Source organism: Bombina bombina, chromosome 5, assembly GCF_027579735.1.
Source record: "Bombina bombina isolate aBomBom1 chromosome 5, aBomBom1.pri, whole genome shotgun sequence".
Taxonomy (NCBI): Eukaryota; Metazoa; Chordata; class Amphibia; order Anura; family Bombinatoridae; genus Bombina; species Bombina bombina.
In genome coordinates this window covers 125,044,075-125,062,926 of record NC_069503.1, presented here as the reverse complement: position 1 = coordinate 125,062,926, position 18,852 = coordinate 125,044,075, and the positions used below count along the sequence as shown (strand labels likewise).

The window sequence follows — 18,852 nt, the reverse complement described above, 5'->3', positions numbered from 1 at the left end:
AGAGAGAGTAATTTCCAAACAATGTGTAAAACTAAATGTATTAGTCAAGATCTGGACGTGTTGTTCCGCCTCGGCCGCTGGTGGTCTAACTCTAATTACCAAAACCAAACCAGAACATGCGATACAGTTTGTGAATAAAATCGGAATACATTTTCACAAAACTATTTCACACTATTACTATTTAATTATTATATGATCACTATAGGTATAACAGACGGATTACATTGGGAGACACAGCGAATAAAATGCATTATCGTATATTGACCATTACATAACTAGTAAAAGATATATCCTCTGTGCTGTGTGTGTATATATATATATATATATATATATATATATATATATATATATATATATATATATATATATATATATATATATATACACACACACACACACATACACACACACATATACATATATACACACACATATACACACACATATACATATATACACACACAGATATAAAAAGTCTACACACCCCTGTTAAAATGGCAGGTTTTTGTGATGTAAAAAAAAAACCAGACAAAGATAAAATCATTTCAGAACTTTTTCCACCTTTAATGTGACCTATAAACTATGCAAATCAATTGAAAAACAAACTGAAATCTTTTAGGTGAAGGGAAGTAAAAATAAAAAAATAATATGGTTATTTTCCGCCCATCAGAAAAAAATGGTATTCATTGCGAGCAATAGCATGAAATCCCTCATTGCCCAGAGATGGAAAAGTAGGGAGGTTCCAATCCTGTCTTTATGGTATGAGAAAGTCAATCAGATACTAGAATTAGAAGAATATGCCTATATGCTGCGCAGGCAAGAACCCCTATATATAGAGCTAAAAGCCTCCTGGGAGTCTTTTATACAAGGAGAGTTTCAGGGTACACTTAATACATCTTAGTATCCTGCATATGGAATGTTGATCGATGAGATACACTGCTCTTTATCTCACCAGAAATATTCGAAGTATACCACAATGACATTATGCATTATTTGCATTTCCTTTTCCCGTGTTTTCTGTACATTACAAATACGTGATTTCCCTTGTTATTTTAAAATTGGTTTTACGTCAGCGATGTTCTGCAAGTACAGATTGTCAAGTGTATTGAATTTCTTTCAATGTGAACTGAATACACTCTGTATTGTTATATTTTTAATTTATTAATAAAGCCGATTTAAAAAAAAATAATATATGGTTGCATAAGTGTGGATACCCTTAAACTAATACTTTGTTGGAGCACCTTTTGATTTTATTACAGCACTCAGTCTTTTGGGGTATGAGTCTATCAGCATGGCACATCTTGACTTGGCAAGATTTGCCCACTCTTCTTTGCAAAAACACTCGCAATCTGTCAGAATGCGAGAGCATCTCCTGTGCACAGCCCTCTTCAGATCACCCCACAGATTTTTGATTGGATTCAGGTTTGGGCTCTGGCTGGGCCATTCCAAAGCTTTAATCTTCTTCTGGTGAAGCCATTCCTTTGTTGATTTGGATGTATGCTTTGGGTCGTTGTCATGCTGAAAGATGAAGTTCCTCTTCATCTTCAGCTTTCTAGCAGAAGCCTGAAGGTTTTGTGCCAATATTGACTGGTATTTGGAACTGTTCATAATTCCCTCTACCTTGAATAAGGCCCCAGTTCCAGCTGAAGAAAAACAGCCCCAAAGCATGATGCTACCACCACCATGCTTCACTGTGGGTATGGCGTTCTTTTGGTGATATGCAGTGTTGTTTTTGCGCCAAACATAGCTTTTGGAATTATTGCCAAAAAGTTCACCCTTGGTTTCATCAGACCATAACACCTTTTCTCACCTGCTTTCGGGAGACTTCAGATGTGTTTTTGCTAAATTTAGCTGGGCTTGGATGTTTTTCTTCGAAAGAAAAGGCTTACGTCTTGCCGTCTACCCCAAAGCCCAAACATATGAAGAAGACGGGAGATTGTTATCACATATACTACACAGCCAGTACTTGCCAGATATTCCTGCAGCTCCTTTAATGTTGCTGAAGGCCTCTTGGTAGCCTCCCAGACCAGTTTTCTTCTTGTCTTTTCATCAATTTTGGTAATGTCATTGTTGTGCCATATGTTCTCCACTTGATGATGACTGTCTTAACTGTGTTCCATGGTATATCCAATGCCTTGGAAATTCTTTTGTACCCTTCTCCTGATACCTTTTAACAATGAGATCCCTCTGATGCTTTCGAAGCTCTCTGCGGACCATGGCTTTTGTGTAGGACGCGACTAAGAAAATGTCAGTAAAGACCTACTAGAACAGCTGAACTTTATTCAGGGTTAATCAGAGGCACTTTAAATTATGGCAGGTGTGTGATAACTCTTATTTAACATGGTTTTGAATGTGATTGCTTAATTCTGAACACAGCTACATACCCAGTTATAAAAGGGTGTTCACACTTATGCAGCCACATTATTTTAGTTTTTTTTGTTTACTTTCCTCCACCTTAAAGATTTCAGTTTGTTTTTCAATTGAGTTGTGTAGTTTATAGGTCAAATTAAAAGGTGGAAAAAGTTCTGAAATGATTTATCTATGTCTAATTTTTTTACATCACAGAAACCTGACATTTTAACAGGGGTGTGTAGACACATATATACATACATATATATATATATATATATATATATAATTTATTTATTTATAAAATATTTTACCAGGAAGGATACATTGAGATTTCTCTCGTTTTCAAGTTTACACACACACACCACACTAAACGAAAACATTCTCAGGACTTGTAAAAAGTGGGTCAAAAACCAGTCTTTATTGACGCTTCAGGGTTCACACAGACCCCTTCATTCTGATGAAGGGGTCTGTGTGAACCCCGCAACGTCAATAAACACTGGTTTCTGACCCACTTTTGACACGTCCTGAGAGTGCTTTCGTTTGATGTGGTATGCTTTACATGTTTGCACCCAGGCAGTGTGTGTGTAATATATATATATATATATATACACTGCCTGGGTGCAAACATGTAAAGCATACCACATCAAACGAAAGCACTCTCAGGACGTGTCAAAAGTGGGTCAGAAACCAGTGTTTATTGACGTTGCGGGGTTCACACAGACCCCTTCATCAGAATGAAGGGGTCTGTGTGAACCCTGAAGCGTCAATAAAGACTGGTTTTTGACCCACTTTTTACAAGTCCTGAGAATGTTTTCGTTTAGTGTGGTGTGTGTGTATGTATATATATATATATATATATATATATATATATTCCCAGGACATACTTGAAAACGAGAGAAATCTCAATGTATCCTTCCTGGTAAAATATTTTATAAATAAATTATATATATAGGTAGGACTGCAGTGCAGTAATATAAATGTGATTGGCGCAGATATTTGTTTTAAAGACCCATCAAGTACATAAATTGACATAAATCCGTGGTATGGAATATATGTAGATGTTACTCGTATCTCACTGTACAATACACTCAAAGCCATATTGAATTGCAGCGGTTGATAGATAATGAAAACGTATGTTAAGAAAGGTAACAAGATTCTTAACAGAACATTTTTGAGGGTTAGTTTCTTCAGTTCTACGTAATAAGGCTTCACCCCTGCAATGAAATTTGTATTAATCCTCATAGGGAATATGGATAGCATGAAACTAAGCAAAGATATAAGAGAATGATTATGGATAAGTGAACTTCAAAAATGGGGACATGTGTGGGAGACCAGCAAATAATCAGGACCTCTATAATTTGAACTTAACAACCCCATCTTGTAAAAAAAAAAAAAAAAAAAAGGAAAAGGCTACTGTGCAGTACTATAATGTGTTGAGCAGGGATAGCTGCAATGAAGGTCTAACAGATATATTAGCTGTCTATATGCAGCGGCGGTATAAAAATAAATAAAGTGCAAAAATTACTTGTATCCCCTAATACTATACACCAAACAATTTCTAATCTTCAAATGCCATATTGGATTATAAACAATAAAAAGAAAGTGCAACATATATTAAATGAGGAGGATTGAACTACAAAACACAATACTTTAGAAGTTAGGTGCTTTGAGTCTATGTGATTGGGCTGTCATATCACCTCTGAATGGAAGTTAGCGTCAATCCTTCTGAGGGATATGTGTGGCATATACAGAGTTTAGAGGAATAAACAGCCACTCACACGATTCTGTCTCGTTTCTAGGCAAACAGTGTGAGCGGCATCATTACAAAGTGTTCCCCATTCCGATTTTAGCTGTATGCAGAATTGTGAGTAATGGAAACTCAGAAGGTGTTCTACCTCCTCTAAAGAGTCCGGATTGTGATTGCCATTGTATAGAGAGGGGATCAGTTTATAAAAGGCTCCTTTGTCAATTGTCAGCTTGCTTGTCAGATTGTTGTAGGTGCAGTCACAGTGCTCGTTAACGACAGGAGCCAGAGAGCATCCTGCCGGGGGGTATTCCACATGGCTGATGTTGGAGCCCACAATGAAGCTCCGGGCTCTGAAGCCAGCAGCTATCTTAGTAAGATTGGTTTCGTTAGGTAGATTTTATTTAGTAGGCAGATATTATGTTAGTCTCTGGCTCAGATGTTTCATGTAAAGGGTGATATCAAATAGATTACACTAGTAAGCTGGAGAAGCTTGCAGAAGTGCGACCTATCATGGCCGCTGCCCGGAAGTTCCCCTTTTAAAATACATTTTTAAGTTTATTTAGCCTTTTTTTATTTAATAATTAATTGGGGGTAATTTGAGGGTTTAGATTAGTGTTAAGTCAGACTGCAGTCCCTCACTGCCCTAAGGTCTTTAGGGTTGTTTTAAAAGTTATTTGAGGGGTTTTGCTTATAGTTTTTTTTTTGTTTTTTTTTTTTAAATAATTTTTATTGAGGTGATAAGTTGGCATACAAACAAAAAATTGCAGCAGTATACAGTAGATATCTAGATTGGCTTATAACAGGGTACAATGTGTGAATTCTAGGTTGGTAAACATTACATGTGGTCTCAATCACGCTAAGCAAAACGTAAAACAGCTTCATCTGCCACATAAATAAAAGACAGGGAATACAGTAGTTCACGGAAATGCCAATAAAAGTATAGAACCTTCATATTTATCTAAGTTACCGCTCTTGGGCCTCATAACAGACAATATCAAACAGCTATAGCGCAAGGTTGACCCAAGGGGAAGAGGCCACTTTTGGACCCCATCATGAAAACCTCAGATTTTAGTATAATTGCACTATAGGTTTGGTATAGAACATGCTTAAGTAAATTTTACCATATAGTAACCTTAAATACTGTGGTATGATATGTAAGTATGGTAAAATATCTAGGGTGCGGTATGCACAAGATAAACCGCGTAGTGAGATCTCCCACATAGGGAGGTATATTATAGGGGGGTGATGGGAGTGGTGGGGGGAGGTGGGAATTTGAATATAAGAAGTGGACTTATATCAAATGAGATGTACACATTAATAGCCAACCATATAATTGTTAGGATGAGGAGACTAAATTGAGAGGAATATTGTGAGATAGCGCTATATCTTAGCAAGGAGTATATTATTTGCAATAAAACAAGATTTCATGTTTGTGGGGAGGACTAGGTGGGCATAAATGGTAGCTATATTCCACATACTAAAACCTAGGAATTAAATATGGAACCAATAGAAAGAGCCGTATAGTGCTCGTAATAATTGTAGAGGTAAGACGCTGTGCAGCTAGATATGAATGCAGGTCCGGCCTGCGCTAGGAGGTGGGGCAACCTGAGGCGATTGGGATCAGAGCATAGCAAAGGCTTTTGTTAACAGTATGATTAAAGCATTCCTAGGTATATACTCTAGTATAAATATTTAGAAAAGGCTATCTGATTTGTTATTATGACATCCCGCCGACTCGGCCGCTGGTGGCAACGAGCCACGCACACAAATTGCGCCTAGGCACAATGAATATACATACAGTATGAGAGCTTGCAAAATTTGGGAAAACTATATAGTGAAACATTGAAATGCTTTGAATCTCACGGTGAGTGCAAACAATAAGGAGCCTATAAATATGATATAACACAGTATATAAACATTATCAACATCCCATGAAACAATCCAGTTAGCATGCATAAAACATAGTTGAACGATTCAGCAAGAAACTTTGATAATTAGGGTGCCTATTTAAGCTGCAATCAGAAGATGTGACCTTAGCATATTAACTTGAGTAGTCCCAATTCTATAGAGCAAGAGTTCTGCTTATGAGGTGAATAGAAGGATGTAGAGCTATATTAACTTGTGTCCACTCTAGGAGCAATAATAACTGAGCAAAATGAGCTTCTGATAGGGAGCAGATATGCTGTAATAAAAAAACCCAAGAGTGATACAGGCAGCTGTGCATCTAAAAAGTATGTTCAGGGTCAAACAATAACAAGGGGTTAAACAAAATAATAGGACAAGCAACTATGAAAATTGTAATGACAATTTGCAAACATAGTCCTTCCACATGCATAAGATTAGGATGGTCATGTCTGAAGTCCCCAATATGTAACTGCTATAATTCCTAATATTGAACAGAGCAGATATAAGTGTAGACTCATGATGGACAATTCAGAAATAGTCAAACACGCCGCCACCATAGTCAGAGATGCTCAGAAGTCCCCAAAAAATGTGATGGACTTGGTAAACTTTAAAACTGACCCTTTATCCAATGCCTCTAGGGATCATGACATCTGTGTCCGGCTGCAGTATCATATGAGGAGGTACTTGAGTGTGTTCGTGACGCTGAACTTTACCATGTAATGGCCCTTGCTGGATGCAGGGTGGTAGTAGTCGCGGACCCTGTGGAAGTGGCTCTGACACTGGCCGAGGATATCTTTTCGGCACAGTACTGTGGTCTGCCTCCTCTAACAATGTATATGCTCGGCCAACTTTGCATGTGGAGCGCAGGTTCTCAATGACAGAAGTTTTGTCGCCTAAATCCATTACTGTTATGTAGAGTGCTGCTGCTGTGCGTGTCCCTTCCAAGGAGATCCGTACTTGATGCGGAGGGGATGTCGGATTTTGCGATCCATGATCTTCCCCAAACTTCGGGGCTTCATGGCAAGTGCGTGAATGAACAGCATGTGCTGTTAGCGCTGCAACTGTCTGTCGGGGCTCCATTGCAACTTGGCATCCGAACACGTCTCCACAAGTGTCTAAAAGGGCGTGCATCTGCCCCAAAATGTGCTCCGCATCCTCCATATCTAGTCAGGATAGTAGATCCTTGAATTAGAGGTTAGACGTGATAGTCTGTAGCTCCCTATTGAATGTGCTGTTTAGGCCGTAAAATGGCTACCTCAGGTCGCGTATTCAGCGCAGAGCGCGCTTAGATTATGGAGGTCCGTTTTTGTAGAATTTTTCACACTAAAATTCGTTGCTGAAAGCAGCCACAGTTTCTGGTCTTCTCTAGAAGGCAAAAGAGTAAATAAGAGGTCATAGACGGCCGCAAAGCTTAATTTTTTAATGTATATGTTCAGAGCTGTGGAGATATGCGGCCGTCTTGCTTCAAAGTTGGCTCCGCCCCCCAGAGTTACAGTTTGAACCTGGTAAAATGTGTAGTGAAAGGGAAAAAAAAATCTTAAAAATAAATAAATAAAAAAAGGGGACTATAAGAAAATACAAAAATTTAAAAAAAAAGTTTTGCAGTTTATATACTGCCGAGCTGGCTTACAGAATATGTGCAGAGTAAATAGTGAAACTGCCGCTGCGTCTGATAAGAAACAGACTGCCTCCGACATTGATGTGGATGACTTATCCAGCCACTCTGGTGCCTCCCAAGAGCTGGCATCAGAGGAATCTGTGTGGGTACCTCACCTTTAGTAAAACCTGGCATCACCCGTGTCATGCCTTCTGTTGCGCCAGTTGAGTATCTGAAACTGTTTCTGCCAGACAACTTCTTTAAAAATTTGTCAGAGCAAACAAACCTTTATGTTCAACAATTCTTAGAAGCTAATCCAGAACCCAGCTATGCCAATTGTAAGCTATGGCACAGCACTGACATGGCAGAAATGAAAAGATTTTGGGCGCTGTTACTTGTTATGGGCATTATAAAAAAACAAAAACTGATCAAAATGTTTTGGAGCAAAAACCCAATTCTGACTACCCACCATGTCCCAGCTATCATATCTAGGATCGGACACCAGATGCCCCTCTGGTTTTTACAATTTACTGACAATAGTGTGTGCCCCCCAAAAGTGATCCAAACTATGACAGGCTTGTTAAAATCCCCCCTTTTAACATATTTACCTAAAAGATTTTCCAAAGTGTATGTTCCCAAGCAACATATTTAAGGGGAGGCTGCTGATCGAGCTGTACATTCCCTCAAAAAGGGCTCACTATGGGGTGAAATTCTACAAACTGTGTTAAAGTACAGTAGGATATACTTGTAGCTTCAGAATATATAGAAGTAAGAGAGCACAAATCCAATAAAGGAAAATATGCAATCTATAATCTGTGGCGCTAAAAAATTAAATTAATAGAAACTATAAGACTGAACAGGTTGTTATGTGTTACTGATTGAAAATGGGGACAGGTAGATAATAAAGTAAGGTACAGATTATATATAATTTAGGTCTAGTTTTTGCAGTATAATTTGATAAAAGGGTATTGAAATACTATTATTCTCACAAGCAATATGTGTAATTTGATAAATAGGTATTGGAATTCATATAAAAATCAATTTAATTGAACATATAATCCAAAACAGCCCCAGAATAATTCATAAAACAATTCATATAAAACACATTAAAAAACAAAGTAAAAAGACCTTTCACAAGGCAATATAGTTGGTTATAAAAGAAAATGTCAAAAACCACAAAACACAAGTCTACCTAAACGGAGATATTCCTTTAAATATGCTAAAGTGTAGTAAGCAGAAAAAAGTGCTCAAACACACAGCCTGTGTGCTTTTTATAGACAGAAAGTCTTTCAAATCAAAAGTCTTTGGATTAGAACTTCAATCTTGCACGGCAAGAGATAAAAACTTCCTGTTGAGTAAAGAGAGAGACAAGAGATCCTTGTCACAAGCAAATAAATATCCAAATAAAAGGTGTTTACTTTTACTTACACCGGAGGGTGTCGAAAATCTCCCACAGTCTGAAAGCGGCGTCTCCAGCTTTGTGAGGTGTTGTCCTTAGATCACACAGCTTTGTAGTGCGATAATGCTGTAAGTCTGTTGATCCTTTCTTCGGTAGTTACCAGAACCGGCAAACTGCTAAACCTTCTTAGCGTCTGGTGTTTGAACAGCTTTTAAACTGGGAACAGGATTTTCTCACTTCAGTCAGAGCTCACTGACAGAGACAGCATGTTCGATCCCCAGAATCTTTAAGCACAAGTGAAAATATACTATGGGACCTTATCCTTCCGTACATTAACAAAGGCTACCATTTATACAACTACTGAGTTATTAAAAAAAAAAAAAAAAAAACGACACTTGTGCTTGTAGCACAATCTGAAAAAACAAGAGGAGGATTCCCCCAACACCTTGTGCGACCCAAGCAAAAACTTCTGAATTTGCTTCAGGGTGAACTTTTGGCGCTCAGATTTACGGGCAAGAAAGATGTCCATTTTTTATCCATGATGCACTCTGAGGCCACAGAGTTGGTAACTGAAAGAGGAGGGCACGAGCCAATCAACAAACCAAAGCGTGTCCTTGACTACAATAAATATATGGGGAAAGTCGACCTGGCTGACCAGTGTTTGAAGCCAAACCTGGTACATTCACAAAATCCCCATTTGGTATAAAAAAAAAGATGTCATATACCTCACACAAATGGGAGTCTTTAACTCCTATGTATTATACAAGCAGTCAGACACAGACTGCAAAGTAACTTACCTGGACTATTTAAAAAAAATAGTCACAAATATTTTATTTGAGTAGAAGCCTCCAAACCCCCAGTGTTTTCAAACCAAGAACATCAGACTTTCTGGAAGGCATTTCTCGAGTAGGATTCCTCCTATTGCACTCAAACAAGCCCACCAAAAGCAGTGTAGAGTCTGCAGCAAAAAAAGGTGTCCAAAGGGACTCAGTCTAGTATATCACTGTCCTTCTTTGCCTTGTCTAATAATTGTTTCAGAGGACTATCACACCCTTAACTACTCAGAGCAAATCTAAGATATCCGAGTTTAAAAAAAAATATAAAAATATTTTAAATATCCCAATAGCAGACACAGCACCATTCAAATTACCACAAAGCTATAAAATGCACTACCTATTACAAATTACTAAGAATTGCAGCAAGTGAAAGAAACAGATGAAGAAAATGAACTCCAGTCAACAGAATCCATATTTTTTTAGGGTGTATTTGTGTCATGGTCAATCCTCCTTGGATGACCGTTGTCTGTCCGTGCCACCTTGGTCTTTTCTCAGGCCTCAGTGGCCCTGTGGGGGGCACCTCCCCCGGCACTTCGTTGCTGGTCTGGTGAAGTGCACTGTTAAGTCACCTCTCCAGCCCTTATCGTTTCAAGAGAAAACTTTGAGCCTGAACTACATTTGCTATAGAATCTTTTCCTTGCAATAATCGGCTCTGACCGCTGCCGCTTTTGTGACGTCACCCGACACCAGCTGCATCTCACAGACGCCGGAACAACTCCCAGCTGCTTCACGGAGCTCTCTTGCAGATTCGGATTCATCCGGCTGTTTCAACGCTGTGCAAGTTGTCTTGGTTGTGTCGCGAGTACTAAATTCAAAAGAACTGTTCTGACTACGTGTCAGATATTTCCAACTGGTTACTGCAGCTGCTTATACTATTGATTAAGTTATTCAGTGATTTCATCTCAAACATTGTTGCTGTATATCATATGTGGTAATTCTGTTAATGTGACTCAAACCATATTATCCAAGCATAAACCAAAGTCTAACATTACGGTCTTACTTTTCTATGGCTTGACATTTAATTTGCCAATTAAACTAAGGGTTGATATTTATCTTTGTGTTAACACTATAGTTGTTGTGGCCATAGTACATCCACCTATATTGTACTGGTTTGTTGTTTTACAGACCATCAAATATAACTGTTACAAAAACATATTTCTTAAGATAAATAATTGCTACATAGTAGAATCTATACAAACTTCTGACAATTATCTAACAATTTGGTCTTTCTATACTCCTATCAATTCCCAAAAATCACAGAGGCCCAGCATCAAAATTTTAAGTTTCAAATAAAAATGCCTGGTTCCTAATTTAACCCTATCACTTCACTAATATCTGACAAAGCTATACATGTGGGGTAGCGGCAGACTCAGGAGATGTAGCTGAACACATAGAGGAATTTGTCTGCAGTGGCACACATCAGGATTTTAATTTGTGTGCGAAAAACACATTTGCTAATCAAATGACCATATGGAATATGTCAAGACTACCAAATGTAAAACCTCTGCAATGTCTTTTTAAAAATATATACACTTTTGTAGCAATTTTAGGTAGCATAAAAAACGTAGCATATTACATTTTCAAAAATCGTAGTTTTAAAACAATAATGTAGGTGACCTTTAAAGGGACATTAAACCCACCATTTTTATTTCATGATTTAGACAGAGCATACAATTTTAAACAACTTTCCAATTTACTTCTATTATTTAATTTGCTTTCTTTCTTGTTAACCTTTGTTGAAAGGTTTATTTAGGAGAGCTCAGGAGCAGCAAAGAACCTTGGTTCTAGCTGCTGATTGGTGGCTGCATATATATACCGATTGTCATTGGCTCACCCATGTGTTCAGTCAGCAACAAGAAGTGCATTGCTGCTCATTCAACAAATGATACCAAGAGAATGAAGACAAATTGATAACAGGAGTAAATTAGAAACTTAATTGAAATTGCATGCTCTGTCTGAATAGTAAAAAGAAAAAAAAATTGGGTTTCATATCCCTTTAAGTGCCAAAAAATAGGTGATAATTCTACACAAGGTATTTCCCATTTATTTTATTTGTATTCATAATAAATAATAACACACACATTTAGGAAAACCCTCTCTGTCTGTAAGAAAACAATATATAATATACAGGTGGCTCTCGTTTTACAACGGTTTAATTTACACAGTTTCAGAATAACAACCTTTTTTTCCAGTCATGTGACTGCTATTAAAAAGCATTGAGAAGCAGTGCATTTATTAAAATAGCCACTAGGTGGAGCTGTCCGCTTGTGTTGCAGCAAAGCCAAGCAAGCTGAAATTAATCAGTTTAACTAGACCTGAGCTATCGAGCAGATTTCAAAGGAACAAGATCTTCCTGTCTATAAATCAGTCCAGATTGGAATGCATAGAAAGAACTGTTTGCAGAAAAATGCAAGTGAAGTCTGTGCTGTGTGATTATTTTATTAGGCTTATAATGCTGTCTAGCATTTAAAGTCTTCATTTCAAAGCTTTAAAAAAAATGTATTAGGGGTTATTATGACAATTTTGAGAGGGGCCTGGAACCTATCTCCCTCACTTCCCATTGACTTACATTATAAACTGGGTTTCGATTTACAACCATTCCTTCTGGAACCTAACCACGGTGTAAACTGAGGGCTACCTGTATATATATATTTGCACTAATTATAGAAAGCAGAGAATCATGGTTGTCTAATGTCATTAACATAATACTCTTTATATAATAATCTCACTTATTCACCTAAAATTAGTAAAACCTTAGATTGGCTTAGATCTGGCTTGTTAATGATATAGGAGGGCTGGAGTTGAGCTTTACTGATATAAACAGAGAAAGTGTATTACTGTGACCAAGTGTCAGAGACGAGAGGCAGTTAAATGTGCCACTGTGAAATAGGTAAAGTGTATCATACTGAAGTATACAGTAAAACGACACAGGAAATGTGTATGAAAATGGTTATTAAAAATATGAAGATGGTACCATAAATAATATTACTTTCCTCGTCATGCAGAAATAGTTTATTTTCCTCTCTTTTAATGTAAGACGCTAAGTAATTGCATCTAATTATTAATAGCAATGGACTATATATCTGTGTTTTGTGTGTTTATTCTCCTCTGTGGTAATATTGCCATATATTACATTCCGCAAAACATAAAACAAATGGCGACTGGGGTACTTACAACAAAAAGGTTGAGAAACACCGATCTCAAAGAACCTAAAAAAGATCATCTTCCAGCTGAAAGAAAGGTTTATTCAGACAAAACGAAAGTCCTTTCTCTAGAAGTGATTTTTCACTCTGCGTATTGCACTTTGTCATGCATTGTATGCCCCACTTGTTTAAGGGCCACCTTCATTGCTGCTCCCCTCTCTGCTGCTTGCCTCGAATTCCCCCGATGAGGTTCTCCGGAAAGAATGTCGTTTGGGACCAGAACTGCCTCCTCTTTCCCTTCCAGTCAGATCTCTAGACCAACGATATATCTGGACATATAGTCCTGTTCCTCATGGAGGAATTTTTTCCTCTTGTTCTCTTTGATAGCATTTCTTAAGTCAGAAACTGTATTCTTTACAATGCTAAGACATTTTTCAATATTGGTTGTCATATTTCTCAAAAGAACCTCAATTGTATTCAATTCTTCTGTTTCTCAATCGTTTTCTGCAAATATTCCACTGCTAATACAATGATGTCAAAGGAGCATCTATTAAATATGTATTACATTTTTTGGCAATATTCTTGGTTGTCAGTCAGCAGAGTGGGGCAGTCACATGCGCTTAACACAGTGGTATTCTGTCAAAGTAGCAGCATGGAGCGCATAAGCTGTGTTTGTACATCGTTTTTATGACATGACTAAGGGCATGGGGCGCAAAATGTAGTCACTATGTTTGCACTTTTCTGTGAATAAAGCTGTTTTTACCAGAAACAGTGCCGCTACTTCTTCGTATTTATTGCAGTTACTTGGATTCCTGCAGAGATCCTGTTGCTTTGCACACAAACAACAAAGACACAAGTTCTGACCATATCTTTATTATAGACATACGCCAAGGGCTAGGCACAGGGTGGTGCCCAGTCATACGGCAAGGCGCAGTAATACGGCAAGGCACAGGGTGCGCGGTCACACTGCAAGGGCTAGGCACAGGGTGGTGCCCAGTCATACGGCAAGGCGCAGTAATATGGCAAGGCACAGGGTGCGCGGTCACATTGCAAGGGCTAGGCACAGGGTGCAAGGTCATACGGCAAGGCACAGGGTGCGCGGACATACAGTATGGGAGGACACAGTTCACCATGGGACAGCACTTGGATTCAAGTCACTTGGACACCAAGGTTGCTCTCATTTAAAAAAAAAAAACCACGTTGAATGACAAGCTAACAACATACACCTGCAAGAGGTCTGCAATTTATTTGATAGGAAGTTTACAGTTCTCTAGCAGCTATGTTGTTAATAATAGACTGACCCTATTATTTGCCAAAGATTGAAGTCACCAAAACTTTTCATCAGCAAATAAAAGCACATGAGCAGCACACGACATACATGTATCTACGTTACCCACATCACTTACCTTTACAATCACTACAGAAAACATGACTTCCTTTTACTGTATACACGTGTACCAGGTGTGCGAGGCTTATTCCTGCCCAAGGGTAACTCACAAAGTTGCGTAGTGCCTGCAGGAAACCGGGAGAGGACAGGAGAGTGAGATGGGACCAGTACAGTCTGCATATGGGGTTACACAGAGCTGTATGTCTGCAGGAAACAGGGAGAGGACAGGGCAATGACAGGGGACCAGTATAGTCTGCATATGGGGTAACAGAGCTGTGTAGTGTCTGCAGGAAACAGGGAGAGGACAGGGCAATAACAGGGGACCAGTATAGTCTGCATATGGGGTAACTCCCAGAGTTGTGTAGTGCCTGCAGGAAACCGGGAGAGGACAGGAGAGTGAGAGGGGACCAGTACAGTCTGCATATGGGGTAACAGAGCTGTGTAGTGTCTGCAGGAAACAGGGAGAGGACAGGGCAATGACAGGGGACCAGTATAGTCTGCATATGGGGTAACACAGAGCTGTGTAGTATCTGCAGGAAACAGAGAGAGGACAGGGCAATAACAGGGGACCAGTATAGTCTGCATATGGGGGTAACACAGAGCTGTGTAGTACCTGCAGGAAACAGAGAGAGGACAGGGCAATAACAGTGGACCAGTATAGTCTGCATATGGGGTAACTCACAGAGCTGTGTAGTGCCTGCAGGAAACAGGGCACTGAAAGGGGACCATTACATTCAGCATATGGGGGTAACTCACAGGGTTGTGTAGTACGAGCAGGAGACAGGGAGAGGACAGGAGAGTGACAGGGGACCAGTATAGTCTGCATATGGGGGTAACTCACAGAGCTGTGTAGTACAAGCAGGAGACCAGGAGAGTGACAGGGGACCATTACAGTCAGCATATGGGGGTAACTCACAGGGTTGTGTAGTACGAGCAGGAGACAGGGAGAGGACAGGAGAGTGACAGGGGACCAGTATAGTCTGCATATGGGGGTAACTCACAGGGTTGTGTAGTACGAGTAGGAGACAGGGAGAGACCAGGAGAGTGACAGGGGACCATTACAGTCTGCATATGGGGGTAACTCACAGGGTTGTGTAGTACGAGCAGGAGACAAGGAGAGGACAGGAGAGTGACAGGGGACCAGTATAGTCTGCATATGGGGGTAACTCACAGAGCTGTGTAGTGCCTGCAGGAGACAGGGAGAGGACAGGTGAGTGACAGGGGACCAGTACAGTCTGCATATGGGGGTAACTCACAGAGCTGTGTAGTGCCTGCAGGAGACAGGGAGAGGACAGGGCAGTGACAGGGGACAAGTACAGTCAGCATATGGGGGTAACTTACAGAGCTGTGTAGTGCCTGCAGGAGACAGGAAGAGGACAGGGCAGTGACAGGGGACAAGTACAGTCTGCATATGGGGATAACTTACATTTATATGAGGGAGCCACAGTGAGTGCATGTATAAAAGTGTGGGCAGATAAAGTTTGATGTTCTGCCCCCTGGCTCAGTGTGTAAGTATGGTGGGGGTAATGGGGATATGTGCTGCCCCCAGGCTCAGTGTGTATGTGAGTGGGGGTAATAGGGATATGTGCTGTCCCCAGGCTCAGTGTGTATATGAGTGGGGGTAATAGGGGAGATGTTCTGCCCCCAGGCTCAGTGTGTATATGAGTGGGGGTAATAGGGGAGATGTTCTGCCCCCAGGCTCAGTGTGTATATGAGTGGGGGTAATAGGGGAGATGTGCTGCCCCCAGGCTCAGTATGTATGTGTGTGGGGGTAATAGGGAGATGTGCTGCCCCCAGGCTCAGTGTGTATGTGAGTGGGGGTAATAGGGAGATGTGCTGCCCCCAGGCTCAGTGTGTATGTGAGTGGGGGTAATAGGGAGATGTGCTGCCCCCAAGTTCAGTGTGTATGTGAGTGGGGGTAATAGGGAGATGTGCTGCCCCCAGGCTCAGTGTGTATGTGAGTGGGGGTAATAGGGAGATGTGCTGCCCCCAGGCTCAGTGTGTATGTGAGTGGGGGTAATAGGGAGATGTGCTGCCCCCAAGCTCAGTGTGTATGTGAGTGGGGGTAATAGGGAGATGTGCTGCCCCCAGGCTCAGTGTGTATGTGAGTGGGGGTAATAGGGAGATGTGCTGCCCCCAGGCTCAGTGTGTATGTGAGTGGGGGTAATAGGGATATGTGCTGCCCCCAGGCTCAGTGTGTATATGAGTGGGGGTAATAGGGAGATGTGCTGCCCCCAGGCTCAGTGTGTATATGAGTGGGGGTAATAGGGAGATGTGCTGCCCCCAGGTTCAGTGTGAATGTGGGTGGGGGTAATAGGGAGATGTGTTGCCCCCAGGTTCAGTCTGTATATGAGTGGGGGTAATAGGGAGATGTGCTGCGCTCAGGACCAGTGCGGATGTGAGTGGGGGGTAATAGGGAGATGTGCTGCCCCCAGACTCAGTGTGTACGTGGGGGGGTAAAAGGTGTGCTGCCCTAGATTTAGTGTGCACGTGGGTGGGGTGATAGGCAGATGTGCTTCCCCAAGCTCAATGTGTAAAGGGGACTGCTGATACAGACACAGAGGGACAGAGTATAATACAGAGAGACTAACAAACCATACCATATAAACAAACCTACCAGCTATGCGTCTACCCGGCATGCTTCGCGAGAATAGCAGCTCTCTTCTTCCTGGGTAGCGTTTAAGATGTTAAACTACAACTCCCAGGATTCTATGGGCCGCGTCCCCTGCTGGCCACTGGTGTAATCACACCAATTGCATTATTATACAGATACAGGGTGTGTGTGTGTTACGGGGGCGTACGCCAATCACAGCTAGCGAGCTGCGGGCGCGGTGTGAAGTGACCGGGCAAGTAGAGAAGGAAACGTGCTGGCCATAAAATAGTCACAAAAAAGTATGAACTAAATGTGTTAAAATAATTTACCATCCTAAAATAATAACACTTGTAAAAAGCATGAGCTATGTTCATAAATATGCAACTCTTCCTTCATCCTTCAATGGTTACTATCATTGTAATATTTATAAGTTTGAAATGGTACACATATAACAGTGTAGCACAGATTGTGAGTTTATACAAGCCCTGAAAGTTTGAAGTAATTGAGTTGACTTTTTTTTTTTTTTACATATGGAGAAAATACACTTTATTTAATACAGTCACATGCAACACTTTAGCATAGGGGCTAAGGGGCGGGTGTATATAAAAGCACTAGGGCAGGGGGTGGTAGGGGTGTAGATGACAGCACTAGGGCAGGGGGTGGTAGGGGTGTAGATGACAGCACTAGGACAGGGGTGGTAGGGGTGTAGATGACAGCACTAGGGCAAGGGGTGGTAGGGGTGTAGATGACAGCACTAGGGCAAGGGGTGGTAGGGGTGTAGATGACAGCACTAGGGCAGGGGTGGTAGGGGTGTAGATGACAGCACTAGGGCATGGGTTGGTAGGGTTGTAGATGACAGCACTAGGGCAGGGGTGGTAGGGGTGTAGATGACAGCACTAGGACAGGGGTGGTAGGGGTGTAGATGACAGCACTAGGGCAGGGGTTGGTAGGGTTGTAGATGACAGCACTAGGGCAGGGGTGGTAGGGGTGTAGATGACAGCACTAGGACAGGGGTGGTAGGGGTGTAGATGACAGCACTAGGGCATGGGTTGGTAGGGTTGTAGATGACAGCACTAGGGCAGGGGTGTAGATGACAGCACTAGGGTAGGGGTGTATATGACAATACTAGGTCAGGGATAGTAGGGGTGTAGATCACAGCACTAGGTCAGGGATGGTAGGGGTGTAGATCACAGCATTAGGGCATTGGTTGGTAGGGGTGTATATGACAATACTAGGGCAGGGGTGTAGATGACAGCACTAGGGCATGGGCTGGTAGGGGTGTATATGACAATACTAGGGCAGGGGGTGGTAGGGGGTATAAATGACAGCACTAGGGCAGGGGGTGGTAGGGGTGTATATGACAATACTAGGGCAGGGGTTGGTAGGGGTATAAATGACAGCACTAGGGCAGGGGGTGGTAGGGGTGTATATGACAATACTAGGGCAGGGGGTGGTAGGGGGTATAGATGAAAGCACTAGGGTAGGGGTGTATATGACAATACTAGGGTAGGGGGTATAGATGACAGCACTAGGGCAGGGGGTGGTAGGGGTGTATACGAGAATACTAGGGCAGGGGTTGGTAGGGGTGTATATGACAGCACTATTATTATTATTATCGGTTATTTGTAGAGCGCCAACAGATTCCGCAGCGCTATTAACAAAGGCGGAGTACAACAAAATAATTATAGGGATCAAATGGGTAGAGGGCCCTGCCAAGAGTTGCACTGTTGTAGTCAGCTCTTAAGAAGGTGATCAACAAACAGGTGGGCTCTTAGGCTTACATGCTAAGGGGGTTCAGGGGATAGTGATGGAGGAGAGGAACTGGTATAAAGAAAGGTTAGCGTAGGTTGTATGCATCCCTGAACAGTAGAGTCTTAAGGGAGCACTTGAAGC

General features: G+C 41.2%; 1 protein-coding gene across 1 annotated transcript in view; it reads right to left on the bottom strand.

Moving 5' to 3' along the window:
- Nucleotides 1-17,003, bottom strand: part of LOC128660071 (zinc finger protein 189) — a 28,559-nt gene extending 11,556 nt beyond the window's left edge. Inside the window, exons 1-2 of the mRNA XM_053713683.1 lie at nucleotides 16,984-17,003; nucleotides 14,386-14,491 (exon numbers count right to left, since the gene is read on the bottom strand). Of these exons, the coding sequence (XP_053569658.1) occupies nucleotides 14,386-14,409 (24 nt within the window). The 5' untranslated portion in view covers nucleotides 14,410-14,491; nucleotides 16,984-17,003. The remainder of the gene's footprint in view (nucleotides 1-14,385; nucleotides 14,492-16,983) is intronic.
- Nucleotides 17,004-18,852: the final 1,849 nt, after the last annotated feature.